The sequence below is a fragment of the Branchiostoma floridae genome, chromosome 5, assembly GCF_000003815.2.
Source record: "Branchiostoma floridae strain S238N-H82 chromosome 5, Bfl_VNyyK, whole genome shotgun sequence".
Lineage (NCBI taxonomy): Eukaryota > Metazoa > Chordata > Leptocardii > Amphioxiformes > Branchiostomatidae > Branchiostoma > Branchiostoma floridae.
In genome coordinates, this window is record NC_049983.1 from 19,847,639 (window position 1) to 19,875,247 (window position 27,609).

General features: G+C 42.7%; 5 protein-coding genes across 6 annotated transcripts in view; 1 reads left to right on the forward strand and 4 right to left on the reverse strand.

Annotated features, from left to right (window-relative positions):
- Nucleotides 1-5,001, reverse strand: part of LOC118415795 (poly(U)-specific endoribonuclease homolog) — an 8,589-nt gene extending 3,588 nt beyond the window's left edge. The window contains exons 1-9 of the mRNA XM_035820621.1: nt 4,885-5,001; nt 3,650-3,849; nt 3,044-3,370; nt 2,655-2,714; nt 1,914-2,003; nt 1,577-1,637; nt 709-852; nt 451-544; nt 68-194 (exon numbers count right to left, since the gene is read on the reverse strand). Coding sequence (XP_035676514.1) covers nt 68-194; nt 451-544; nt 709-852; nt 1,577-1,637; nt 1,914-2,003; nt 2,655-2,714; nt 3,044-3,370; nt 3,650-3,820 — 1,074 coding nt within the window. The 5' untranslated portion in view covers nt 3,821-3,849; nt 4,885-5,001. The remainder of the gene's footprint in view (nt 1-67; nt 195-450; nt 545-708; nt 853-1,576; nt 1,638-1,913; nt 2,004-2,654; nt 2,715-3,043; nt 3,371-3,649; nt 3,850-4,884) is intronic.
- A 1,742-nt stretch (nt 5,002-6,743) lies between these two features.
- LOC118416248 (probable E3 ubiquitin-protein ligase MID2) lies at nt 6,744-11,088 on the reverse strand. The gene is made up of 9 exons (XM_035821334.1): nt 10,924-11,088; nt 10,320-10,655; nt 9,898-10,011; nt 9,585-9,680; nt 9,236-9,469; nt 8,850-8,872; nt 8,486-8,604; nt 8,078-8,356; nt 6,744-6,895 (listed from the first exon to the last, which is right to left on the reverse strand). The coding sequence occupies exons 1-9, from the start codon at nt 11,086-11,088 to the stop codon at nt 6,744-6,746; spliced, it is 1,518 nt and encodes a 505-aa protein (XP_035677227.1).
- A 1,648-nt stretch (nt 11,089-12,736) lies between these two features.
- On the reverse strand, nt 12,737-14,188 carry LOC118416118. 2 transcript variants are annotated; one of them, XM_035821191.1, is made up of 4 exons: nt 13,981-14,188; nt 13,617-13,742; nt 13,058-13,122; nt 12,737-12,860 (listed from the first exon to the last, which is right to left on the reverse strand). In XM_035821191.1, the coding sequence occupies exons 1-4, from the start codon at nt 14,096-14,098 to the stop codon at nt 12,750-12,752; spliced, it is 420 nt and encodes a 139-aa protein (XP_035677084.1). In that variant the 5' UTR covers nt 14,099-14,188; the 3' UTR covers nt 12,737-12,749. The 2 variants fall into 2 exon arrangements, with proteins under 2 accessions (XP_035677084.1, XP_035677085.1); XM_035821192.1 differs by having other exon boundaries at nt 13,058-13,174; nt 13,981-14,179.
- A 2,393-nt stretch (nt 14,189-16,581) lies between these two features.
- On the forward strand, nt 16,582-25,070 carry LOC118416119 (NACHT domain- and WD repeat-containing protein 1-like). The gene is given in 14 exon segments (XM_035821194.1): nt 16,582-16,930; nt 17,204-17,558; nt 17,939-19,211; nt 19,487-19,690; nt 19,979-20,262; nt 20,539-20,691; nt 20,957-21,136; nt 21,438-21,605; nt 22,198-22,397; nt 22,603-23,315; nt 23,318-23,427; nt 23,561-23,723; nt 23,882-24,327; nt 24,550-25,070. Coding segments are annotated over 14 exon segments (4,689 nt in total). The 5' UTR covers nt 16,582-16,729; the 3' UTR covers nt 24,789-25,070.
- A 183-nt stretch (nt 25,071-25,253) lies between these two features.
- LOC118416117 lies at nt 25,254-27,580 on the reverse strand. Its single transcript, XM_035821190.1, has 2 exons — nt 25,952-27,580; nt 25,254-25,650 (listed from the first exon to the last, which is right to left on the reverse strand). Exons 1-2 carry the CDS (start codon nt 27,121-27,123, stop codon nt 25,386-25,388), a joined length of 1,437 nt encoding a protein of 478 aa, XP_035677083.1. The 5' UTR covers nt 27,124-27,580; the 3' UTR covers nt 25,254-25,385.
- Nucleotides 27,581-27,609: the final 29 nt, after the last annotated feature.

The window sequence follows — 27,609 nt, forward strand, 5'->3', positions numbered from 1 at the left end:
CCGGGGCATTAACCCTTTAATCTAGCTCTCTGTAGGTACAATGCTTACAGAATGTCACACAACTAACACAGTAGCTGTTGAGTTGGATGTTCCCCAGGCACTCCTTGTCATAGAAACTGAGCCAGTTGTGGAAGCCCATCATGTGCTGACAGTGTGTCTCTCCCACAAAGGTGTGCTCAAATGCTGTGGAGGGCCTGTTGAATTTAGCATGGACACAAAGGTTACATTCTTCTTAGCAATAATACATCAGTTTGTTTGACAACCTGTACAATAACATGCAGCCTTGATGTGCAAAACAAAACAAAACAAAACAAGCAAACAGAATAAAACAAAACAAATAACATCTCTAACTTGGTAGCCACCATTGGTCCTACTGCCTGGTAGTGCATTGAAGGTCTCTCATTGCCACTTTTGTCAACCCTTGAGTCAGTAAAAACTAAATACACGTACCTCTTAACCCCGTCGCTGTGAGTCCTGGTGTAGGGTGTGAACCACATCTTGTATAACATGTCCTTGAACCCATTTCTAGTTTCAGGCACACATCCTGTAATACAGAAATGATGGGGCATAGTTCAAGTTCCATTTGAAAAAAAGATAGATGAACAGGATAAAATTCAACCTTAAAGATCTAACAAGGGTAATAAAATTCGTAAAGTGTCTGTTGTATTGGATTTAAAGTCTAAAATCTTCTGAAGCTGATTGCCTTACCCTTCTTCCACAGGAAGTTATGTGCCTCCTGCATCACCTCCGTATCAAGACAACGGTTAAGGAATGCCCGAGCATTGTTCTCCTCCTTTGCTGTCACATACTCGGGTTGGTCTTCGTCGTAGTTGTCCAGGAAGTTCAGAAAGGCTATACAAAGTGAAATAACATACATTGATTAATTTATCCTTCTATATTAAAGAGCAAGGCTGTAGAAGTGAAGAAATATGCAAACATCGCCCACATGCCAGTAGCCAGGGGGGGTTCGGAAGAACCCCCACACCCGCTCAAAGGTCCGCTTTTTCACGCTGGAAGGTCCACTTTTTCATGTCCAAGATTTTTTTTCAAACTTTTTTGCATTTTTCACTGATAGACATTTCATTCAATCTTAGTGAGTCTATCAGCAATATTTGCCCCAGAAAGTGCAGGAAATGGCTTTTCAGTAGGTCTAGATTTCAAAATTTCCCCGGACCTTCATTGGCATCTTTAGAATTGTGGTAAACCTATTGAAATTTTTGAAAAAGACAAACTTCAATAGCCTGGGTAACGTTACCATCCAATTTCTATCGGGGCTCCTTATACTCGGACGGTACCCAGGCTAAAACTTCAAGACTGACACATGAAGAATCAAGACTTTGTTCTAATTGTCAAATTCTAACAATACTGCCAATGCACGGAATCTTTTCTTGTGCAACACTCAATGAGCAGCACAACAGTTATCCTGATAATAACATGAGTATTAAGACAACAGTGTAGTAAATAGATGCTGACGTGACAGCATAAACAACATGTTTTCATGTTGACATACAACTAATATTAAGATTGTATCATGGTGACTTTTTTATGTCACCACAAGACATTTCCTCATGCACACCTCTGTAAGTTGGGATTTGTTCCAAGTTGTCTCGACTCACAAAGGGGAAGAGTTTCTCGCCCTATACAAAAGTGGACAAAAGAAAAATGTAAGTACAACTTATTTCAATGCTGACTTTGTGACAACAGCAATAAAAAGGACACTGCAAAATGCCACAAGACATTAGTAACATGAATGTATAGAGTAGTAAATTCAAGTCTCTGTTGGTAATGACACTTAAATTTGTCGAAATGGACATTTTAGTTAAGATCTTATTGAAGTCAAGAGGCTGTTTAGTTGTACCCGAAACATTAAGACAATTGACAAGATATTAACAATGAGGAAAAGTCATACGTACATATAGGTCAAGGTCATAGTCTACCCCTATCTTCAGATGGTTATGGTCAAGGGTCCACAAGGTGGAATAGATGTCAGGCTGCTTTTTTGTCTGTAAAGGATAAAGAAATGAAACAGTAAGAATAATCATATTAGTTTTGGGGGTTTGTTCACCAAAATGTCACACAGATTTGCCTGATAATGGCTGACAATTGGTCGGTTCAAGGTAGCTTGACTTAATCATTTTGCAGTGAAGTTCAGTCACATTGTTATCTGTCAGTGGGAGTCTTTGTACATCTCTTTTTTTTAGAAATGCTACTAGTATCTTAAAATGTTCTTACTTGCTAATTTCTTTTTCAATTACCATATTTCATCCCATTTCATCATTTTGCAGCCAACTTATCACCCCTGATATTCGGTACAGTTGTTGAATAGGTAAATACCTCCAGGCACTTTTCTTCATTTCTTACTTCAGTTCAGTTCAGTTCAGTTCATCCATCAGGTGAGACTATAAAGTTCCTCCAGACAACTCTGTTGTTCATGACAGACAGGCCTCATGCAGGCCTTTTATTGAGTTCTTTTGGAGGGCTCAATCAGAAAGATTCATTTTTCAGGGCAGAAATGTTGGAATATTCCATGTGCTGAAGTAACCAATGACATTTCAGATAACGTCCTTGAATTAACTTTGATAAAGTCCATTTTTGCATATGGAGGGAGAGAAATATGCTGTATTCAATGTATTATTTTGCTTTTCTAGTATGACCTGCTTCTGTTGGAATGTGTCCGGCCCTGCTGCAGCCCCTTGGTCTTCGTTTTTTCCAACCTGAAAGGAAAATATGACACACACACACATCAAATCTGTTGAGGTGAGAAGACACTGTATCATGTTGATGGCCATATTTTCATTAATTAATTGCAAATGTGATTGTGTAATCCTGATTACGTCTACTTGGAAAGCCATTGGATGCACATAATATTACTAGCTAAGTTATTCAGGTGCAACACTATCACTGACACTGAGACAATGCCGAAAAATAATGGAGAAGACCCTAACTTCTACTTCCATCTTATTTTTGTCCTTTGTAAATTGCATGGTAGACTCATTAGTCGCTGTACCTGTACTAAATGTTGACTTTGCAGAGGAAGTCATACCTTCTCCATATCAGGTTGATGTTCAGAGCTTATCGGTGCTTTGGGAGTTGCTGCTGATGCATCTGCCAGTGTATGCCTTGCTAGGCCTCCCTTCATTGGGTGGAAAGCCACCAAACACGTCTCACAGTAGGAGTTGTCACAGACCAGGCAGGTTTTCACTGCGTTGTTTGGTGGCTCTTTGTCGCACATCTGGCAGGGAACCGCTGTGTTATTCTTTGATTCCCGGTAGCGGTCGACGATGTTCTGCAGTGTGGTGTTTTTACGTAGTCCGTCCACTCTGAGGTCGGGAAGTGGGAACTCATATCTGCAGCTGGGGCACTGAATATGCTGTCGACACGGGGCATGGTTTATTTGCATCAGGCAAAGAAAATCAGATTCAAAATTGAATGTGAAAGTGCAAAAATAAGAACAACATGGGTAAAAAAAATCCTAGATTACAAGACCATAAATGTAAAAACAATGTAACAGGAATTGAAGCAGGAAATTCCATTACAGGCTAAACCTCTCTCCATGCACAGCCTTGGGGCTCAGAAAGCCTTGGGCCTACTGAGGTAAGCCCGCACTAGTCCACCTTTTCCGGAAACCTAGTTTCTATGTAAAACTTACCTTGGGGGCCTTCCATTCCTCAGCAGGTTGTTCAGAGGGTCTCTTCAAGGCTTCAGCAAAGAATGTGCTGGCGCATCTTTTACACAGGCTGTGTGCACAGGGCAGGAGTACCGGCTGTTCGTACAGGTCCAGACACACCGGACAGGTCAGTTCTTCAGCAAGGGACTCCATGATGGCATCTGGCCTCTCTCATCAGGTTCCTACATTTTACAAGCTTATTACTCCAACTGTAACTCATGACCAGCCACAACATGCCACCCTCCCCTTGCACAGCCATGGGTTTATGGAAAAACATGACCATCTACTTTGCAATCATTTCCATATTATGGGCCCAAAGGACATGCATGGGGATTTGGCCTCTAATGAAACTTCTTTGTTCGCCTTGAGGAGAAAGTGGGTCAATGGCAGTCCCATCCCAGCTGTGGAAAGGCTGGACTGAAGGCACACCTTAATTCTATTGGGCAGCAGTAAGGAGCAAGTCTACCAGGACTGGAAAAAAGCACATTACAAAGGAAAAAATTACATTAAGAGTACAAAAGACTATAAGGGCAGATTGCAACCAATGGATTCCCCTGAAGTAGCCACAAGCATACCCTGTTTTTCTTGAGATTCCATTAAAGGACAACACCTCCTTACATAATCTTGGGGTGATAAACAGGGGCAGCTTCCCTTCCCAGGTAGATAGCCCAACTTTTTCAGTAAACCCGCAGCCATTCATAGTTTGCCTGATACCTGGATACCAGACCGTTTCAAGGGTATTCACAAGCCACTCCTCGGCTCTGGGGGGACACCCCTGAATTAAACCCTGAGCCAACTGGGGGAAGGGTGCCAACTCTGAAAGTGGAACATGTGCTTCTCGCCAGATTGGGATCAGTGTCACTAGCAATTCGGGCTAGTGTAATGTTTCAATAAGATGAGCCATGAGTCCAGCGGAGACATTATTGCACTAAAAGCAATAGACGTTGTAAGTAACTAATCTTCATACATTCTGATGTAACTTCTTCAAAGAAGGTAGAAGATGCGAATGAACATACAGCTTATCATATTACGGATTTCCACATGCAAAACCTGAGGCCAGGCAATGCTCTAAGTCAAAGACTGTTACCGCCATATTTGTTTTCGTCACAATGGTGCTGATGCATTCTAACGCAACATTCAGTCTGCTGCCTAGCAAGTTACAGAGAAAGTGTACCGACTGATTCCTCAACGAATGTTAATAAAATCCTCACCCTTACCTGCTTGATACATGTAAAACTGAGCTGTAAAATTGTGCAATACAGTGCTGAGCGATTTGGGACGGTGCACTTGGCTTGGGGCGGTAACACTGCTGTGACACGTACCGTGTATAGGAACTACCAGGAAGTTTTGGTACATTGACCGCTCGGCATGTAGCCAATCAGAGCGCTGCCTTGAGTGTCAGGGTTAGGCCACAGCAAGTACATTTTATGGATGACATCAGCGCGCTCATTAATCATCGCATGATTTCAGAAAAAAACAATATTTTTTTCCTCTTCGGGGATTAGATAGACCAAAATTAGGCAAACATGTTGTGTTGTAGCCTTATAAACATACTTGTAGAAGTGTTGTAAACATTGTTGTAAAAGTGGCACCAATGTGGAAGACATGAATGTAGTTGCCAGCTTGGCAAGTGATACCAGTGTACCACAGTAGTATCACTTTTACTACACTTGGTCACTTTTTTAATACAGGAATGAATGCCTTGTTAGTTGTGATGCCACGTTTTGTCACTTCAGATCTTGTTACGACGTTTATGGTGTCTATTTTGAATATATGGCCATCTTGCAATTGGGTTTTTTACCCATCTTGTTTTTTTCCGCGCTATCTCATTATTTTTTAACTCTGTATAACTCTCCATAAAATTTACTTGCTGTGGCCTTAGGCCATGTTGATGTCATTATATGGATGACATCCACGCGCGCGTCCGATTTTCGGCCGTTTCAAAAACTAAAGTTTCCAACCATGATGTAAATCATACAAATAGCTGCAAAATAAGCGAATGTATGCCGTAACGTTACACTTAAAACTGATATATCGGAAAACATAATAACGTTATTAGCTAACGTTATAATGTTAATGCTACTAATGTACTTATTACCCTACTTTGTATGCTCCCATTGCCACATAACGTTAAATAACGTTCTCTAAGTGGAGATGTATAACTTCCAAAATCTCAGCGATCAACTTGATCAATTAAAAAAAAAAAATTGGACCATGCCCAGCTTCTTAACGTTACCACCGTTTAGTTCTTTGCTCCAATGAAAGCGAGGACAACAAACACACAATAAAAGACCGGCAGACGTTTTTACGTAGACACATAGGCTTTACTGTGACATACACATCAGTTCATATCAGTGCCCCCTACAATGGTAATAACAATTAGTACATTTTCAGTACATATCAATGTTCCCTACAATACAAATAGTAACGTTACATTTAGTAATATGTAAGCCTCAAAGATTAATTTATTTCGTAATACATGTACCAAAATATGGCCACTGGGGCCGTTTCAGGCTAAAATCTTGGTTCGTCTGATCGAGTGAAACACTGCTAAATAGTGAGATCTACAAATGAAAGCACTGAAGTACCCTACCAGGAATGTATACCCACTATTCAAACCCTATACGATTTGGTTAACAGGACAAAATTACTCCAAGCATAAAACATAATCCAGCCATTGTACAATAAATTGACAAATTAATGGTACACAGTTATCACACTTTACACAACTGTCATACAATAACAAGAAACCACCATGATCAGTAACTTTCATAGATAAAGCAAATGCAATAAAGTGCCACCTATGTGGAGTAATGTGCACCACCATACAATGCAATTACATTAGTTGGACTCAGAGTTGGACTCAAACTAAATTCTCTCTTCACAAAACACATCATTTTAATTAGCTCAAATTTCTGCATTCCTAATTTTATAGCAATTACGCTAAGGGGTAGAAAATTTAGAAATCCTTTTCCAGATATGCATTCAAGTTTAGAATGTGGACAAAAGACATAACGCATAGTAGTTAACCCATCATTACCTCGTCAATTACTTCAAAACCTCAGGCCAAACACAGCTAGTCCTGCACCAGACTGAGGATGCCTCCCTGATCCTTCACGTCAAGACAGGGATAAACCGGTTCGGAAAACTGTTGGGTCTGAGACTTGATGAGGTTGTGGTGCTGATCATAATACGAGATAGAACCACCATCGTAGTCAAGTACGATACCTACCTTTGTCAATTGGCCATATGAAGGTTGCTTGGGTTGAACAGTTTGTCCTAATCCTCTATACGTCGCAGCCCCCGACGCGTACTGCTGAGATATAACGTTACTAGTAGTAGTAACGTCGGCAAAGCTACAAGTAGCTGCAGCTGGCCTGTGAATATTCGATCCATAGACAGAAGGCATCCTCTGACTCGCTATCGCCCCAGGCGACATCGCCTTAGCCCGCAACCCAACCTGATACAAATGATCCATAGGCCCATGTGGCGACTGCATAGGAGCGCACCCGTTCATCCAAGTGCAAGAAATTTCGTAAACATGCTCTTGGGACAAATAACATGCATACATCATGCATTGTTCCACGATGTCACAGTCATCCGTCCCAGTCCAACTGTCCTCAGGCGAGCCACGATAGGCTACACCCAACCCAAAATTAGAGCTACCTTTTACATCTACCTCCCAATAGTGCCGCCCCTTATCAATGGCAACATTACCCAATACACCTGTAAGTGGTTGGCCTTGGCGTGTTTGGTAGTAGCCTGAGAATGATGATTGGTTGTAGCCGCGGTTGGATCTAAACCCTTGACTAACGCTTTGAGGGCAAGTGACAGACATGCCATCATCCGCAACGACCATTGAGGGTTGATACGTATTTCTGTCAAGTTTGAACTGCAGCTGGCCTGAAATGAGATAAAATGGTCAGCATTAGCAAGCAATTTTCATGTCATCGAATGTGTACAGATAAACGTATTAAACGCCTGCTTCTGTGAAGATAATATTCATATTCAAAATTCAATTGCTAGTATTTCTCGGGAAGGGAGAGGCAATTTTGTGCCAATCTCTGTGCAAAATGATCAAACAATAATGGTTCATCATGAGTTATTGTCTGACAATCTGACTTAGGTATCAATCAGTCAAATAAACAATATGAGATATGAATTTTACGTTTTGAGAGGGTCAATTAAAAAGAGATAGATTTTACGCACTATGAAATAGTCATGTATGGATAGCTTTGATCAGCAGCTATATGACAGTGAAATTTTTACCCAACCGACCGATTCTGAGGCAATAGTGGTTCATTTTCAGCTGGTATATTTGTATACCCTTTACTACACTTTATGATTATTAACAGAAAGAAGCTTAAAAGGTACTACATTAGTGCACAACAGAAAAAAAAATATTATCACCACGTCTTGTTTTGATGTCCACTCGTTGGGATGATGCGGTTCCCTTGGCGTTCTTAGCGACAACAACAACTGCATACGAGGTGTTCTCCTCCAACTTCTGAATTGCGAGAGATGTGAAAGTGGAGGAAACCGTCTGCTGCCACCCTGTGCCCTGGTCTGATTTTCCATACCAAATTTTGTACGTGTCGACAGGCGTCTTTCCCCCTGCAGCCCAGCGGACAGTGATGTAGTCACGACCAGCCGTGCACTGCTGGGTCAGGATCCTTGGCGGTTCTGGAGCTGAATGGGGAAAGTCCGCTAGCATGCTGAACCAACTTCACAGTTGTAGTAAATTGTCTATCGGACATGTAAATAGAACATTTTGCAACAATGTTGGTCAATAGGTCAATATAAAATTACAGAACAAACCTTTCATAAAGTCCAGTGACGACACCCTTTGTTCTAGGTCGGAGACCCCAAGGGTGTTGTGGATAAACTGCTCAGTGGTCTTCAGCTTGCGTTTCTCCAAGAATTTGAAGGTAGCGATCCTGGCAATACAACAACACAATTCCTCAGACCACTTTCCGTTCATGTTATTGGTATCAACTAACGATGCAAAAAAGTATAAAAAAAATCTACATAAATCAATCTTTCATTTTGGCTTCATGGAATGAAAAGTTCTTACATGTCAAATGTCCAAACGTTGTAGGTAATGAATTGGAAACTGGTACAGTTTATCTAAATGTAGTTATGTGTAGTCGTACGTTACGTGCTGCATAATCAATGATCTTACCTGTCTTCCACTACCTTAGATGCCTAGAAGATAAAGAGACATAAATATATTCATCTTTCGTATTAAAAGTTTTTCATCCATTGTTTTGCATGCAAACACGCATGGTAACTTAAAATGTAATTGGTGAAAAAAAGTCACAAAATACACTTTAGTACAAGTACATGTAAGTGTAGCAGAACTATCGCTTGTATCAACCCCATTCTTACGTAACTGTGACCATTTCTAATCAATAACATATATCCCACAGTCCGTCATTTCGCATTGCATTTAATCCTGAATATTCTGAAAATGGACTTAAACCTTATTCAATGATATAATGCTTTGTAGCAGAGTGGCATAAGCAATACCACAGTAAAACTTCTTGTACAAAATTAGCGCTCTGGTACCTGTAGAAAAGTGATGGGGTCCTCTTCATTCAGAAGTGCTTCAGCCTCTGTAATGGCAGCTGAGATGCCGGTCCCGGTGTCTGTCCACTGGCCGAGCTGCTGGCCTAAAGTTTTCAGCTTCTGATCCTTCTCCATGGCGACCCTCATTTGGAGCTCATTTTTCCTCTTCATGATAGCAGTTGTCAGGGATTGAGCGAACGCTTCCACTCGCCATTGAATGCCAGCACAATTTTGCTGCATGATGAAAATCAAAGGGTTTAGAAGTGCATCCTCAAGCTGAAAGTAATATTTTGTTTACACTGCTGGCTTAATATATCTAACGTTTAGAGAAATACAGCAACAGACTTACCCCAGCTTTGGTCATCGTCTCCTGGATCTTACCCACGAAACACTCGACTTCAGCGTTTTGCTGAATCAGACCCGCGACTCGTCCGCCAATAGATTCCTACACAAGGCCACAAAGATGAAATTAATGGTGTGATAAAGTGATAAATTCTGTGTTATAACACCTCCCTTGTACCTGTATCATGAATACACTTGTCAGTGACTTAGATAGATATAATTACCTTCTTATATTGGAATGTGTCATACCACCACTCATGTAGCTCGATTGCTGTTTATGACTGTAACTATTTCTACTAATCACTCAACGGTCTAATCACCTTCTTCTGATGGAAAGTGTCCGACACTGCGGCGACCTCGTGGTCCTTGTGTTTTCCAACCAGTTTGCACAGAGAGCAGACAAGACACTCGTCTGTCTTACAGTACATGTTCACCTGAGGAAAGGTAATCAGGGATGAGAATGATCCTGCTGTCGCTCTGGATGACATTTAGTAAGGAGATGTCAGTATATCATCTGAATTGATTAGGTAAATACCGCAGGGGCAAATACAATGCAAACGCTTCGAAGTCACTAACTCTTATAAGACGAAACGAAACATTATCACAACCCATATCTATAGCTTATTGAGTTATGCTGACCAATGTATGTGGACGTACATATACAAACAGACAAACCATAAACAATATACCAATTGACTCTCGCATATTTCACGGGGGTAGTTATGAGTTTCGTCAACCCTACCTTCTCCTGAACGTGGTCTGTACACATCAGCACTTTGGGAGTTGCTGCCGATGCTTCAATCAGTGCGTGTCTGGCGAGCCCTGCTTTCATGGGATGGTATTTCGATAAGCATGCTTCACAATAGGAGGTGTCACAGACCAGGCAGGTTTTCACGGCATCGGCCGGTGGCTCACCGTCGCACATCTCACAGGGAACCGCTTTTGGGACCGCTGTGTTGTTCTTTGCTTTCCGGTAGCGGTCGACGATGTTCTGCAGCGTAGTGTTTTTGCGAAGTCCGTCCGCTCCAAGTCCGGGAAGTTGGAACTCGTGTCTGCAGCTGGGACACACGTGCTGTTCCTATGAGAACATGTACAAGCATGCAAAGCCGATAACATTGATGGGTGGATTGACATGACATATTTCATTTGTTTTGTTCAGGTTTATTGACATAATTCAGATACAAATGTATACATAGCTACAAATTATATATAGCAGGATGAGCGGGTACATCTTGCTTCATATTTTTGAAGTGAAATAATGAGTTGGGTTTTGGCATTCAACGTTACCCATGGTTTTGAATTAGCAAATCGTGTTGTGTTGTTATGGGAGTTATGTTCTACGTTACCTTAGGTGCCATGCCTTGCCAAGCATGTTGTGAATGGGGCTTCCTGGAGACAAAAACTTGGCCAGCACACCTCTTACACAGGCTGTGTGCACAGGGCAGGAGTACCGGCTGTTCATACAGGTCCAGGCACACTGGACAGGTCAGTTCTTCAACCAGGGACTCCATCTCACATTACTGATTCCTATCATCCAACATAAGGGAAAGTTTGATTTGCCAAATAATGTATGAGTTCGAACGAACATGAAATATAAGCTCATTACAGGTCTCTAGACTATAAACCAATGCGTCCAAAGGTTATGAGCTGCCCCTCCCCCTTGCTCAGACACAATTCGCGGTTTATGCATTCGAGCGTTGCACGAGACCATGAGTCCAAAGTTCGCTGTCTAGCGATGATGTTGTGCATATCGTGCACTATATCCTCCATTAGAGTAGATTATGTTCTACCCACACTCTTTACTCAACTGCTGCTAAGAATATCAAATAGATGTTTGCTGTGTGTAACTGAACCGAAGATGCAGCTTGTTTTCTTCCGCCTGCTAAACATCCCTGTAAATGGCGGTTGCTTTCCGCTGCTAGTATTCTGAAGGCATTTCAAATTGTGATAGCCTGATTCAAAAATGAATATTGATAGAACTTTGATACGTTTGTGAAGATTATACATCCAGGAATATAATGAAAAGATGAAAGTTGAATCTCTACTTCTGGATAAATCAAATTTACTTCAGACGTTTCAAACGACCTCCGTCGTTCTTCTTCAGTGAAATAAAAATAAAAGTTTACAACACTGAGGAATAAAGAATACTTCTTACGTTCTAAATAAACAAAAAAGGTAACGGCTAAGGTGTTCTAAAGTAAACATGGTAGGTAACTACAGAGGTGTTCTAAACAGTGTTCTAAATAAACAAAAAGGTAACTGACAAAGGTTCTTAGATACATTCTAGCAAAATAAGAAAGGCTAAAAAGGGATATAATGATAACAAGTGTCTATATATCAATAAAACCATCATTTACTTTAAAACATCATTCCAAGCACTGGAAAGGTCAGTTCTCAGCCCCCCCTTTCTCAGCCCCCCCTTTCTCAGCCCCCCCTTTCGATTGTGAATATCTACGATCGATCGAATGCGCTCGTAATATATATCCCTTTTTAGCCTTTCTTATTTTGCTAGAATGTATCTAAGAACCTTTGTCAGTTACCTTTTTGTTTATTTAGAACAGCTGTTTAGAACACCTCTGTAGTTACCTACCATGTTTACTTTAGAACACCTTAGCCGTTACCTTTTTTGTTTATTTAGAACGTAAGAAGTATTCTTTATTCCTCAGAGTTGTAAACTTTTATTTTTATTTCACTGAAGAAGAACGACGGAGGTCGTTTGAAACGTCTGAAGTAAATTTGATTTATCCAGAAGTAGAGATTCAACTTTCATCTTTTCATTGATAGAACTATTACGCTTACCTGTTTCATGGATGTAGAAATGCACTACCTGTGCTTGATTTAGGACAGCGCAGTTGAAGGTAGTGACCGCTGAACTTTGGCTTACTTACTTATTAACTTATTACCTTACCTGTATACTTCGGTCGTTAGAATGATATCGTTACCTATAAATATCAAAAGAGTTGAGTTGTATTTCATACATGTAAGGCTTGGGTTATTGCACCTTTCCCGGCCATAGATTTCCAAATCATATTTTGAAACAAAACATATTTTGAAACTTTTATACTATAAATAAAGGCCTTGAAACATATTCATTTCAGTTAGTTTGACTTCAACAACTACACATCTGAACCAGGGACAGTGAAAAATTCACAAAGAATATGCATTTATTTCTTTATTGGGTGACATTGGCCGCTGTTTCAGCATATCGTGACGCCATGTTGGATCGATGAACCCACACAGCCGTTTGTTTATTCTCCTCACCCTGAGATGACGTCGATGTCAACTGTAACCAATCAAATTCAAGCACGAAGTCAATAAACAGTTAACTTTAAGTGCGATAACAACATGGGTTGTTGTTGTCAAAATGTAAGGGGAAGCTAACAGAAGCAAAATACCAATAACACACACACACAAAAAAAACTTAATTAATCGAAACTTTTGGATTTCGACATTTCAACATATTTATTGCATGGTACGTACGTCCACAAGATGCGGGTACAGGCTTCTCGGCGGAGTTACCGAAACAGCTACAAAGTTTTCCAGCACTGTCGAAGAAAAACTCGCCGTCATCATAATAATTCCCATCATGTGTGCAACCTGTCAGACAAGATGGATATGGGAAACACGCGTCACTTTGTTCCAACATAACGCGTTCCAGCACAACAAACATGTCTCTTGTTCTGCTATCCACGATGTAACCTTCGTTGTGTTCAACTGACCTATACATGTAGCTATCCATTATCAAATTAATGAATGCCAAAGGAAACGTTTGTAGAAGTCTGTCTACCTAGAGATACTGCATTGTTAGAATTTACACGTGTGGCCATTCCGATTGTTGGTGCGCTACAGCATCCCAAATATGGAACATTGCGTATAAATATGTACAGGTACCATATGTTGTATATTCAAGATTCACAGTGTGTATTATTATTTTTTTATTGTACATCATGATCACATCGTTTTTTCTTTCGCTGTTGGTATACGTTCACGTTAACTGCCGACAATATGCAAAACAAAAAGTTTTTAAAAAGTTACTCACAGTCATCTCCGGGTATACCGTGACCTTGAATGCCAGACGCCTCACAAGTATAGGTGCGGCCATAGCATCCTGGCTCAGAAAGTACAACCTCTCCTGGCCGATAGTGGTTTCCCAGGTAGAAACACCCTAGTGGCGAAAAATACACACAATAAACTGTTGTACCATCTGTGAGATTATTTTTATGCTGACCTCAATACTGACCTGGGCACATTTCTTTTTATCTTTATTTGCCGGTAGGGTCACGCCGTGTGCTCTGCATTCTGTTCATTGTATCACGATCAAAATTACCAACAATAAATTCTCGGATGCAAGACAAATACAGTATCTATTGAATAGCAGTATCTATTTTAAGGGGGTCTCTTACCTTGCGCGGTGACCGTTGTAGACAATTTATTTGCCGGTACTGCCTTGGCAGCGGGGGCAATGCCAGGCGCGCACCAGGCAGCTGCCACCAAGGTCAGGGACAGGAGCAGACGCAGCATAGTGGACAGCAGTTCTTACTACAGACAAGTACCGTGTCGTAGTTCGCTAGGTGTTCAGACTTGTTCGTGCTCATGATGTTATAAGTACGCGTCAACGCGTGGAATATACTATTATCAAGCCAGGGGGAAATCATAGCAACATTACCAAGTCACAATAAAACACAATAGGCAAAGCAACATCTATGTTTATCAACTGATATACATCGGCAGAAATAGGTTTGAAGATCATGAAAACATTATTTTTAATTTTATTAAACTCTAAGTACCTTGTTGTTGATAGTATTCACAACTTCAAAGTGTTTGCAAGGTTTATAGTTCACATTTCTAAGTAAACGCACCAACTAGCTTTCTGTAAATAGTAGTATCGATAGAAGCAGGTGATGAAAACATAAAATTCCCACACTGAGGAACCTTTGAACTACATACTAAGCATAACACACGGCGACTGCTATCGTTGTTCTTTTGCGGTAAACGTTTCATTCAATTCTTAGGGTAAGGGCAAGTATATCTTGTCGTCTTGGGAGCAAACACACCGAAGGTTTCAAAAGAGAACTTAATCTCAAGTTTTAAGATGCAGCCGTCGATCTCAACACAAAGACTTATGAATTTCAGAGTATCTTACATATATTTCTGGTCAACTAATAAAAATAAGAATGGCAAGCAGCTCATTCTAGTTCCCGCCAATCGGTTTAAATATACAACTCACACGAGGAAACTTAAAACCTTGTCTCTCAGCAACCGCGAATCGAAAGGACGCCGGAGGAACCGATCAAATCATTATCTGTATCTGTTCAACATGTTTTGTTGTGACCTTGTAGCGAAATGTGCAATAAATGTCTTCATTTATACAGTTTTTGTTGGTGTGTGTGTGTTGAAGGAATTGCATGGACACACCCTTACATGTTGTATGAACGTTCCCTATAGTATTATTTTCTTTTCAATAGCAGGTTGTTCACCTGATAGGTTCTTTGAAAGTTCCTCAGTGAAACTGTGTTGGCAAATGCCCGGCCCAATCCCTTTTAAAACGCCACATGCCTCTTCCCTTGGTTCAAAATGTAACCGGTTCAACCAGTACATTAACATGCAAAAGCGTGCACCCGGCGTCTGCGAACCTTTGACACCGGTAAGTCACACGGTATGTTTGAGTCTTCAAAACATGGAGTCTGTGTTGTCATGTTTAGTACTTCAAGAAGTCTTGAAAATATAGGCCGTTCAGTTCTTTCAGCTGTGACACTTTTCTAAAGCCTTGATAACACTTATAGTTACCTTCGCCAAGAAGGTTAGCTTTTCGGTCTGTGTTCAAGTTGTCTGTTGTTTAGTTCGCGATTTAACAGTTTTTTTATGTTGGTAAAATGTTCTTTATCTCGTCATGATCTCTCCCAAAGGCACGGTAGTAGCAGTCATTGATGCAGGCGTTACAGATAAATCACGATATTCAGTCGTGCTCAGTGATTCTAATCAGTCGACATTAGGAGAATCCCTGAGCCTCCTTGTCGATTTTACTACCGGTAAAGTAACCCGCGGAAAAAAAAAGAGGTGTGAAAATGCGGGTCTATTAAACAGTAAATAGTAACATTTTCTTCAGTCAGATTTATCCTAAACGCAGTCGTAGCAAGTGCTAACATCCAAGCAGATGTTGCAGGGAATCATCAAACTTCTCCACAGCCTTACAGTTGGGCCCTCACGTTACGAACTTTCAACCCAACATCTGCTTTAAGATCAAACATTAGGTTCAACCCAAATTTGAACCCGAACGTGCCTAGCTTGGACCAAACCGTTACGTACCATTAGACACACCTTACAGGCAGACGTGACGTAATCATGACATTGTGTCTGGTCTGTGAAGGTGAACAATGGTATCAGTTTAAATAAAATATGAGCTAATTGATATACAGGGCTGGCAATGACATCATATCTTGTACATTATTGATGATCATACTTTTGTATGTTGTATGTATATAGATTCCTCACCTTTGCTAGCCATTAACCCAGATTTTGGGCAACCCAAGGCCTGCCCTATATATAGCGGGCTTAATCCGTTCATGGTTATTTGGTAGTGTTAATGAAAATGGAGGTGACTGCAGAGATGAGAAGTGCGCTCATGACGGGTCGCATGACGGCCCTCCCACCTGACAAGTCGAACATCGTGCGCATCTTTATGAGCTCCACATTTTCAGGCGAGTGAAGACTCCTCTTGTTTCTTTTACATTGTTCGATGGAGATGCGATGCAGGGCTTTTTCGTCAGATCAATGATGTAGTATGTTTCACCAAGGACCATTGCGGTAAAAACTCATACAAGAAATACTTAAATACAAGGAAAATCTGTGCAATTTCGGTACAATATAGTCTGCAATATCTGATTTGCCAATCTATGTGCTGAAGTTTAAGGTCAGACGTCGTTTCTGTTCTAAACTGAAATACTCGCACCGTGCATATAACGTTACATACACAAAGATTTCATATGGCGTCATTTGCGCCATGCTGGAGCATATTGCATGTCTGTTACTCGCACCAACAAGGTGTTGATGTACTCTACATGATATGGGTTCTAGGAATCAAATCATAATCATTATGCCGTAACCTATCCGACGGGATATTGTATATCTTATGCCCCCTCCCCCACGGCAGACATGGCGAAGGAGCGAAACATCCTCCTGCAGAAGGCGTACCCCGAGCTGCGGGAGTTCTGTCAGAAGCAGGGGCTGGACTTCCAGGTCATGGACATGCGCTGGGGCGTCCGGGACGAGGTGGTGGCTGATCACATGACCTGCGCCCTGTGTCTGATGGAGATTGACACCTGCAAGAGACTGTCGGTCGGGCCCAACTTCGTGGTGAGGCTTGTCTTTGAGAAAACAACGGACACATATAGCATGTTTTCAAATTCCCTAGGTTAAACTTTGTGCAATGTTTTGTTAAGATAATGATACTCTGTACGTTTCAGCCGTCGAAAAAATAGTTAGAGATGTCAGCACCTGACAGAAAGAAAATCAGATTCTCTACACGAGTAGTTTTATCTCTACATTGGCAATATTCTAAAGTAGGCGACATGCTTCTTTAAGATAATGATGATCGAAAGAAGTTGATAACTTTTGTTTCCTTTCTAGGCATTCCTTGGCAACAGGTACGGCTACCGTCCCATTCCCGCAAAGATAGAGGCAGAAGAGCTCGACATCCTCATAAAGAAGGCCGGTGAACTAGATATGGACACCACTGTTATCAAGGAATGGTACCTCAAGGACGACAACGCTGTCCCTGCTGTCTGTTTACTTCAGCCAATCACCAGCAAGTTTAAATACTACACAGACATGGAGCCAACCAATGAGAGTCTCCGACAGAAAGACAGGGAGGGATGGCATCAGGTGACAGCTCAGTTGGAAAATATTCTCCGCACAGCTGTGAAGGCAGCTCACAAGGAAGGACTCGTCACTGAGGAGCAGCAACACAAGTACATCAAATCAGGTAACAGAAAGTTTGTTATACCTGCAATTATACACTACTCAACGGTAAAAAAAACAAGCATGGAATTCGAACTTCCAATGTATATCATACGTCGTTGCCAAAATTTCGGTATAAAGCGTCAACCTTGGGGATTCTGCGCTTATGAATTCAAAAAGTATGGGAACGAAAGAAGACCTGTTGCGAGGATTTCTGACATAAGTTTTAATACGCGTTACGACAAAACCTGTCTTCCTTCTCACAACCACAACTGCCTCCTCCAGCTGAATTATGTCACCTACTAACAATTTTCCCTGACATGAATTTCATTCAAACGCGAAGCTGTCCGTATTTGATGATGTGTACGCTTATTTCTAATCTTTATCTCTGTCCCTTTCTTCTAGTAACAGAAACTGAAATTAAGAGAGGTATAATGGAGTCACCTGACGCCAACCAGACAGCTGCCATCTTCATACGGAACCTGCAAAACATCGAGAAGCACGTTGGTGCAGATGCAGTCAGCGCCTACCTGGACCTGATGGACAGAGAGAAGCTGAATGAAGAATCACAGAGACTGTTGGAAGACCTAAAGGGGAAACTGCCGTCCAAACTGAAGAATGTTCACCAGTACGAAGTGGAGTGGACCGACAAGGGGGTTAACGAAGACGTAGAAAGTCACGCTTCATACCTGGAACAGTTTAGCGATGACTTTGTCGATGATCTGAAAACGATGATTCTCAAGAGTTTACAGAGCGAGAGTGAACAGGAACAGAATGACGATTGGTTTCTGACTGAAGTGATCTCACACTCACGTTTCTGCCAGGCTAAGTGTGAAAGTTTCTGTGGAAGACAGGAGATCTTTGACGCCGTGTACTCGTACATGAAGGACACGGCCAAGGTCAACCATCAACCCTTTGTGATCCACGGAGCCTCTGGTAGCGGGAAGTCGTCCATCATGGCCATGCTGGCACAGAATGCAGCACAGACGTTTGGAGAAAACCTGGTGACCATCATCCGTTTTCTGGGCACGTCACCACATAGCACCCTTATCCACCCTGTTCTACAGAGCCTCTGTCTACAGATATGTGAGGTCTACGGCATCGAGTCACCTGCAGAAAGAGTTCTCAACAACTTTGCCGAAATCGTCCAATACCTGTCTACACTTCTGGACAAGGTGTCAGAGAAGGACCGGCCACTTCTCATCCTCCTGGACTCCTTGGACCAGTTGTCGTCTGTGGACCGAGCCTACAGCCTGACCTGGCTGCCCAAGTCCCTCCCACCGAACGTCCACATCGTGGTCTCCACCCTGCCTGAGGAGTTTGATCTGCTGAAGACTCTGAAACGCACGATACGCAGCGACAACAGCTACATCCAGGTGCCCACACTGTCAGAACAGGTGGGAAGTGAGATTCTGGACACGTGGCTCGCTCGGATCCAGCGATGTCTCACAGACAAACAGAGGGAAGTCATCTTGTCAGCGTTCTCACATTGTCGGCAGCCGTTGTTTCTGAAAGTGGCATTCGACGAAGCTCGAAGGTGGAAATCATACACACCAGAATCAGAACTACGGATTGCCCAGTCAGCACGGGCAGCCATCAACCTGCTGTATGAGAGACTGGAGGTTCAACATGGAACCATCTTTGTGTCACACACGATGGGATACATTGCAGCTACCAGGTAGGAAAATTCAGCAAAGCATCTGAAATGTTATACTTCTCTTGAGCGCAATGTATCCAACTTACATCTAAACATCTCTACGAAGGGCACGATACTTCAAGCTGCAATGAAATGTTTTGCAATTTCTAGTGGTAATGCCTGCCTACACTGTAGTCATTGCTTCTTCACGTCAATGTTCAACTATGCACAGCAATTATTGCAAGACCCCAAACTGGGCCAAAGCCGTTAGCGCCATTCTGTCATACCATACCTGTATGATCACTGCTTGATAACAGGAAAGGGATATCAGAACACGAGTTAGAGGATGTCCTCTCCCTGGATGACGAAGTGTTGGATGACGTGTACCAGTACTGGTCTCCTCCCAACAAGGACCTGGTGCGCATCCCTCCTCTCATCGTCACCCGCCTCAAGTACGACATCATGGAGTACCTCGCAGAGAGGCAGGCAGACGGGAAGAGGGTCCTGCAGCTGTTTCACAGGTACCCCACTGTCCACTGTCACAAACTTATAACCACCTGCAACCAACAGGCAAAGTGATTGGCTGGTAACTTTTTCTCCAACAACAACAGACCGGGTTATCTGATTGGCTGACGGATGACAAGCATGTGCCAATTAATGCAATATAGATTGAAAGGGTGAAAAAAAGAAGTATTGCGCTGATTTTATTTGTTACTTTTACACACAGAGACGAATGTAATGACAGCGAGGAAGATGGCCAAAGGCAATGGTGGCACTGATAATCTTTGTTCTCTTGAACATATGAACAGACAGTTCATAGAGTGTGCACAGGAGCGCTACCTGGCGGGAGACAACAACAGAGCACGTCACCACATCCTGGCTGACTTCTTCCTCGGCACGTGGAGCTACGGTCGCAGGAAGGAGATCACCATGGACGTCAACGGGAAGCAGGAGTATTACAACGCCGACCGTAACGTCGTTCCCCAGCCCATGAAGTATGACGACAACGTCTTCAACCGGCGCAAACTGAACGAGGTGACCTTTCACCTTCTCCATGCAGGCAGGATGGACGACATCTTTGAACACACTCTGGGTAAGGATGACTCGATTTATCAACATGTGTTTATTTCTGCATGACAACTATATCATCTAATGACATAACCCCCGTCGTAAAAGTTGACTCTGAACGATAACACTTCATTTAGAGGGTTAGAGACTACACTGGGTAACTGTTACATATCATATGGTACATGCATACTGCACACACACAGACACACACACACAGCAATAAGAGGTTCATAATGACGACTAATTCTGCACTGTAGATCTATTTCAAATCAGTAGATACAACTACATGATTTTCTTTCAGGTAACCTGGATTTCATGAACACCAAGATCGACGCCTTCAGTGTGAAGGACCTGATAGAAGATTACAACATGGTGCTTCAGGTTCAGGATAACCTGGAAATCAGGCTTCTCAGGGACGCACTGAGGCTCATCAAACCTACATTGGAGTTTAAAGGTATTTATGAGACATTTCTTTACTGCGTTGCTTTGATATTGCCTATACGGCGATTTTAAGGTTTTACCATAGATAAATGACTATTTCGAACATTAAGTTAATAATTGTTTCTTTTTGATATCTCAGAGCTAAAGGTATACTGTAGTTGAAGTGCATGCGTACCTTTCAAAATCGGCTTTACGAAATCTGGAATGCAGTTTTAGATTGGAATTTTGTTTCTACTGCACCATATCGTAACGTTCTAACACTCTTTGACCCCAATCAGGTGGCGTACCAAGCTATCTGGCATTAGAGCTGATTGGACGGCTGGTACCGTTTGAACGTCAATCTCGACCAATCATAGACAGCCTTCTGGAGCAGTCGCGGGCCTGGTGTAAAACATTTTGCGATCACGTGACGCGACGTCCATTTTTGTTGCCCCGCAGCACGTGCATCTATCCGCCAGGTATTCATTATTCAAATAACAAAAATACTTCAAACTTGATGATTTTATGCTCAGTGCTTTAAACTTTAAACAAGATATTATCCTGTAACAAGCCTATTTCGAACACATGGGCAGCACATGGTATTACGAATAAAAGTTTGTTGTGTTGCTCTGGTTGTGTTCAAACTATATTTCTAGTCTCCGGTATAAAATATCAACCATGAATATGTGCGATATGAATATCAAGAGCAGTCAAATTAGTGATGAATAGAGACTAATATCATATACGTGTGAAACTTTTCTATCGTCCCTACTTTAACAGGCGGTCCCCTGCGGACGACCCTGGCCCATCACAGAGCCGGCATCACGTCCATCGCCATGACCCCAGACGGAGGCTACATGGTGACCGCTGCACGGGACTGCACCATCCGCATCTACGAGAACGAGTCGGACGTCATGGAACTGGAGAGGACACTGACGGGACATACAGGTGGTTTGTTTCAATGTAAACATTCTAACAGTATACAGGCTTTTCACACTAGTTACCATTCATGCGTGGGTTAAAGGAATTCTTGGTAATATGTCGAAGTTGAAGGCACCCAGACATCAACAGTCTCGTCTCTACCATTGTTTCGATTTGTGTAACAATGACGTCATGATAATTATAATTTGAATCCCCCGACCACTATGCTGGCGTGTAATTGGATCAAGCAGTAGCATCTTCATGTGGTTTATCGACGTACACTGCGCATGTAATTCAACATGCCGCAAATGACGCCAAATGAAAAACCTTTATACCATTCACACAGCTAGCACAATGATCGTATTTGGCAACGCCAAAGGGCAAAGCCCGTTTGGTGATTTTCATTGGAAGCTATAATAAGTACGACAGACAAGCTCGTGTTACCACATACACCACTGGACTTGTCCCGGGATACACAGCCAATTTGTTGACAAAAAAATATACATGTTCCACACCAATTGCATTTATTTGGCTAGGGAGTGGAAACATTCCTTCACTTCTATACAGGTTACAAATACAGAAAAGTATACATCACTTACATTATAATTTTTCATGGCAGCTGCTATTGAGGTCCTGTCTGCAGCCCCCAACAATGAGCTGCTGGTGTCCGGCTCGCTGGACAACACCCTAAAGGTGTGGAACCTGGAGACGGGGCGGCTGGTCATCACCATGGAGGAGGACCACGCCCACTACCAGCACCACGCCCTGCTGACCACCACCATGGACTCCCGCAAGGTGGTCTCACCTGCTGGGAAAGTGGTGAGTAGGAGAAAGCTGCTCTGTCATTGCATTATGAACTGTGCTGTTGATGATCTAATAACATAGAGTTCCACTATCCCACAGCTTTAACTTCATAGATAGAAGTGATGTGGAAACATCACAAAGGGATTTGAAACTGATAATTATTTCATATTGACATCTAAAAGATTAATGCTTCGAGGGACTTCTCTTCTTTATATCTTAGGTCAATGTCTGGGACATAGAGTCTGGCCAGCTGCAGTTCACCTTGAAGGGGCACGAGGGAGCTGTTTCCTGTCTGGCAGTTTCCCATGACAACCAGTACATCATCACAGGAGCAGCGAGAACAGGAGAAGACAACACCATCAAGATGTGGAGCACAGAGACAGGGGAGCTGAAAAACAACTTCTCCCACCACACAGATCACCTGACCTGTCTCAGGGTCACCCAGGATGGAAGGATTGTTTCCGGGTCAAAGGACACGACACTTTCAGTCATAGACATGGAGAACGGGGAGGTAGTTCACAGGCTAGAAGGGCACTCCCATCCCGTGTACTCTCTAACCATCACATCAGATGGTAGATATGCAGTATCCGGGTCAGACAAGGTGGTAAAACTGTGGGACTTGTCTGAGGGGAAAGAAGTTCACCATTTGCAGGGGCACTACGGCATTGTGGACTGTGTCGGAGTCACCAGCGACAACAAGGTCATCGTGTCCGGAGCTCGGGACGAACACCTGAATGTCTGGGACTTCCAGAGTGGTCAGCTCATCCAGACACTGGACGGACAAGCAGCAAAGATCACCGCGATGGAGGTGACCGGTTACATCGTGGTGACGGCGTCCACAGACTCCTACTACACCAAGGTTTGGGACGTCAAACAGAGCAAGATGAAGATGTCCACTCCCAGGTTCATCGACAAGTACGGCATTGTGACGGTGTGACGAGTGATGCAGGGTACGTGGTGTACAAACGTGAGGGCAGCGAGAATGAGGTGAACTTGTGGAACTCAAAAGACGGCAAAGACATCCGAACTATCACTGACAAGGATGGTAAGTTGACTAGCCTTGTCATTATACACATCAATCTTGAGGAAAATTAGCATCCTTAAACTTTCTTTGTTGCGTAAATCTTGTGTTTTGTGTTAGTAACTCAACTCTTGTGAATCTCCTTTTCCCACGATAGGCTCCATAACATGCTTGATGATCACTCACGACAACAACTGTGTGGTGACTGGAGACGAGGCAGGTTTTATCAAGCTGTGGAACCTGACCACAGGCCAGTTTATTCGGCAGCTGGACCAGGCCTTAGGTGGCATCAGGTGCTTCTGGATCACACGTATGGACAGGTATGTAACTATAAAAATAACTACATGTTTGTTTAGATTATTGTATGTAGTTGACGTAAAATGTGTTTCAGTTGTTTACAGTACTAAATAGATACATTCACTTTGGAGACCACCATTCATTGCTTTCATTGATTGTTAACGCTATTTTGTTTCATAAGGTACCTGGTTGCAGTCACCGACAACAACGCCTTGTCAGCCTGGGATATGGACCCCATGACTCTTCTATGGACCCGCAAGCCAAACTGTGAGGGGAAAATCACCTGCGTTACCATGACAGACGATAGAAAATACACCGCCATCGGCACAGACAGGAAAGAAATCGTTGTCCTCAACAGTGAGCTAGACAAGATCGAATACCTTCTGGTGGGGCATCAGAGTCCACTGACATGTTTGAGTGTCAGCCATAACCAGAAGCTGTTGGCGTCAGGGTCGTCAGGTGAAACCATGAGGGTGTGGGACCTGGGCACGGGGAGACTGGTACACGAGCTGTACGCAAAGTCACCCGTGTTTAAAGGGATCGTGTGTTTGTCGTTTAGTCACGACGACAAATACCTGCTGACCGGGGGTCACGACAGGTCACTCAAGATGTGGGACCTCGAAACAGGTGGGAGTTTACGGTGTATATTTTGAAATTGACTTTTTCGTGATGAATAGAGTATATTATATCTTGGTTTTTGTTGAAAATCATTAATAGACACATGCTTTGATTGTGCTTTTCAATTATCTGTCTCAACCATTATAGATAATGTCGACTTTGTATAGTTTTGCTTGTAGTTTTTTTGTATTTATGTATATTGACAAAAGCTTTCCGCTCATGTGGTCACAGGAAAGCTGCTGACTGCCCAGTACGTGTACGCAACAATTACCAACATTGTGGCCTGTCGCAACAATATCGTCCTGATCACGAAACTTGGGTATGTGATTGTGGAGGACATCCTGCTTCCGGCGACTCGTCCACTTCAAGAGGAGGGGGGTGTAGGGCCTCCTGGAAAACATCGCAGTGTGGATACAAGTAGAAAGCAGAAGAAGATGAAGAAAAGCTGTTTTCGTTGTCGCATTCTGTAGAATAATGATGAAAAGATATAGATGGAAAAAAAACTAAAATGCCTCCGCCCCTGAGGCGTAGCCAAAAAAATCCCCGGAAATCATTAGAGAGATATACTTGATGTGACAGAAAGGTCATGAGTGAGATTAGGGTCCAGCTACTTCTCAAACTTGTGATTAAGTTTGTCCACTTTTCCCATGTTTTCCTACCTTCCACAGAACTGTATTAATGTGGTACATGGTGTATGTCGTTGCGCTTTTAGAAAACAGAAAGAATGGAAGATATTTACGAAAAAGGCATATATTTCCGATATACGACATTGTACATGATGATTTCTGCAATCTCAATAAATAAATAGATAAATAAATACTGATGTACTGACAAATAGTACACATTTGTACCAAAGCATTTGCAACAACTAGCACTGCTGAAAGTGTGCATTACATATACATGATGTATATGTGATATTTTGTTACCTTCATTGCATGCACTTAAAGTAAATCTACATGTTTGAAACGTTTAAATTCATCCACAGAATCCACAAAATCAAAACTTTGACTACTAGTATCTTTCGATATAAATCCAAGCAGGTGCAAAAAAGCGTCAGCTAAATAGCATCACAAACTAAAGAGATCGTCCCTGAGATTTTGTTTTGAGCCGCTGGCATTTCTGGTCCTAGTGCTAGTGCCTGCATTGCCGTTGTTTTCCGATAGGGGTTCCCACACGAGGGACTGATAATTTGAGCCAGGACGAGATCGACGACGATCAGGTATTTCCCTGTTGCTATGACGACGGATCCTTAGTGGTGTGTATGGAGAAAGCCCTTCTTCTGTGGTCCCAGACTCGTCCCCTCTAAGAACAGTGGTATCTCCCGTGCTGGCCCTGCAATACAAGACCTTAAACTTTCAACAGTTGTATTTACTTGTACTTCACATATGCCTATGGCATTCCAGACATTTCCAGCGATCAGGATGATAAAATTGAGGTTTTAGAGGTAAGTCTTCAAAATTACCAGACTAAAAGGGCTTCTCGTGTCGGCATAGTTTCAATCAGAAACGGATAGTTAAACGTGCAGAATGCAATTTTGAACGGAATAATCAAAACTACTTCAAAAGCCACACTTCTAGCTGTAATACAAAATCTTACAGTTGGACCACATTGTGACAACACCGAGATCACATACCTCCTTCTGGATAGCGTCAGAGCGCGCAAGCTCTCTATAGGCGGAGGTGTAGGCGGTCGTCGGTGGTCGCGAGGGTCGCTTTGTAGCGGTGCGTAAATTCCTTCATCCTCTTTACATGGAGGAGTCGCTATTCTGATAACGGGGGGCTTTTGTGGCGCAGGTCTTCCACGCGCGATGTTCTTGAAGTAGAGTTCACGTGTTAAAACGCGAGTGATACTTCCCGTGTCTTTTGCAGTCCACACTTTAAGCTCTTCGCAGCACTTCATGAGCAGCAAGTTGTACGAGACCTCGTCTTTAACCATGCCCTCAGGTAACACAACTGCCGAGGTAGTGGCCGCGGGAAGTTCCAGAAACTGGTACAACACGGCGCCGTTTGCACCAGTCCTGAGCAAGCATGCGCTGATCATTCTATCTTCTCTTGCTTGTACCAGCCTAAAGATACCCGTGAATGTGTCTTGGCAAAATTTGGGGGTTTCACCGTTCGTTTGTAGCACGGTTATAGGGAAGGTATCTGAGGCAAGCTTGTCTATGGTCTCCTCTTCTGGGCTCTGCTCAGCAACGACACTTGCGACGGCCAAGAACTTTGCACTACAATCTAGAGAGAGTGTCAAGTAATCATTATTTTCGTTAAGACAGGCCAGCGTCCAGTTAGAGTGCAGCTGTCGTTTGCTGGGCGGTTTTGTATGTACGCCTTCTATCCCCAGACAGTGAATTTCCTCTCCAGCATTCACTAGTATTTGTGAAGACGAATTCCCAGACGATCCTAGCTCTGACACCGCTTCTGTTGCTATGACTTTATTTGGTAGATACTCCGCCAGTTCCTTCACTCCTTGAAACCTGTCCTTTGTTGTCTGTTTGTTTGACATTCGCACGAACCTGGACTTGCAGGAGAGCGGTATGGACAGCCATGGTCCCACCATGGTCCTGTCTCTGTCTCCCGCCATGCACCTGGCCACAACAAACCTCGAGTTATCCTTCCGCAACCCAACCAGTAAAAGCAGGGCGCCGTCAGGAAAGTCTGCGCCATTTTCACCCGTCAGTTTGACGATTTGAGGCAGGTGGAATTGCTCTAACACCAGGTTCAGTGGTAGAACGGCGTCGCTCCATGTTAGACTTTCCAACAACGGCTCAGTTGTAGACTGACATTGTCCAGGTCTGGGAGAAGCCGCCATCTTGGAGGAAGTAAACGGTCTTTAAAAAACAACAACAGAACAGAAGCAACAGTTGTAGAAAATTAAAGCGTCAAGACTTCACACAGTCGATCGTTCCAGGTCTTCTTTTTCAAATACTTGTACTCCAATACAAGCTGTCTGACTCTGAATCCGATCAAGCAATTTTGCACAAGCCGTTAAAGTTCGTGTTTGCCACCTGTCTCATTAGTATGCGTATGGCATGATGATCGACTGATGAAATGCCCCTAAGCTATTACAGAGACATAAAACCGCGCCTTTGTTCATTATGACACCGTTGACCCTGTGCAGAATTGTGTTCATCCAAGCGTTACCTCACATGAACTGTCGTCATAAGACTACCTCAAGTTACCCAGACTTACAGAAAACAACTGATACAATACGACAAAATGATTATGATAAAATGAGAAAATCATTTTGGTAATAAAGATACGACGAAAATCTGTTATAGATGTTGTGGCGCGTTGT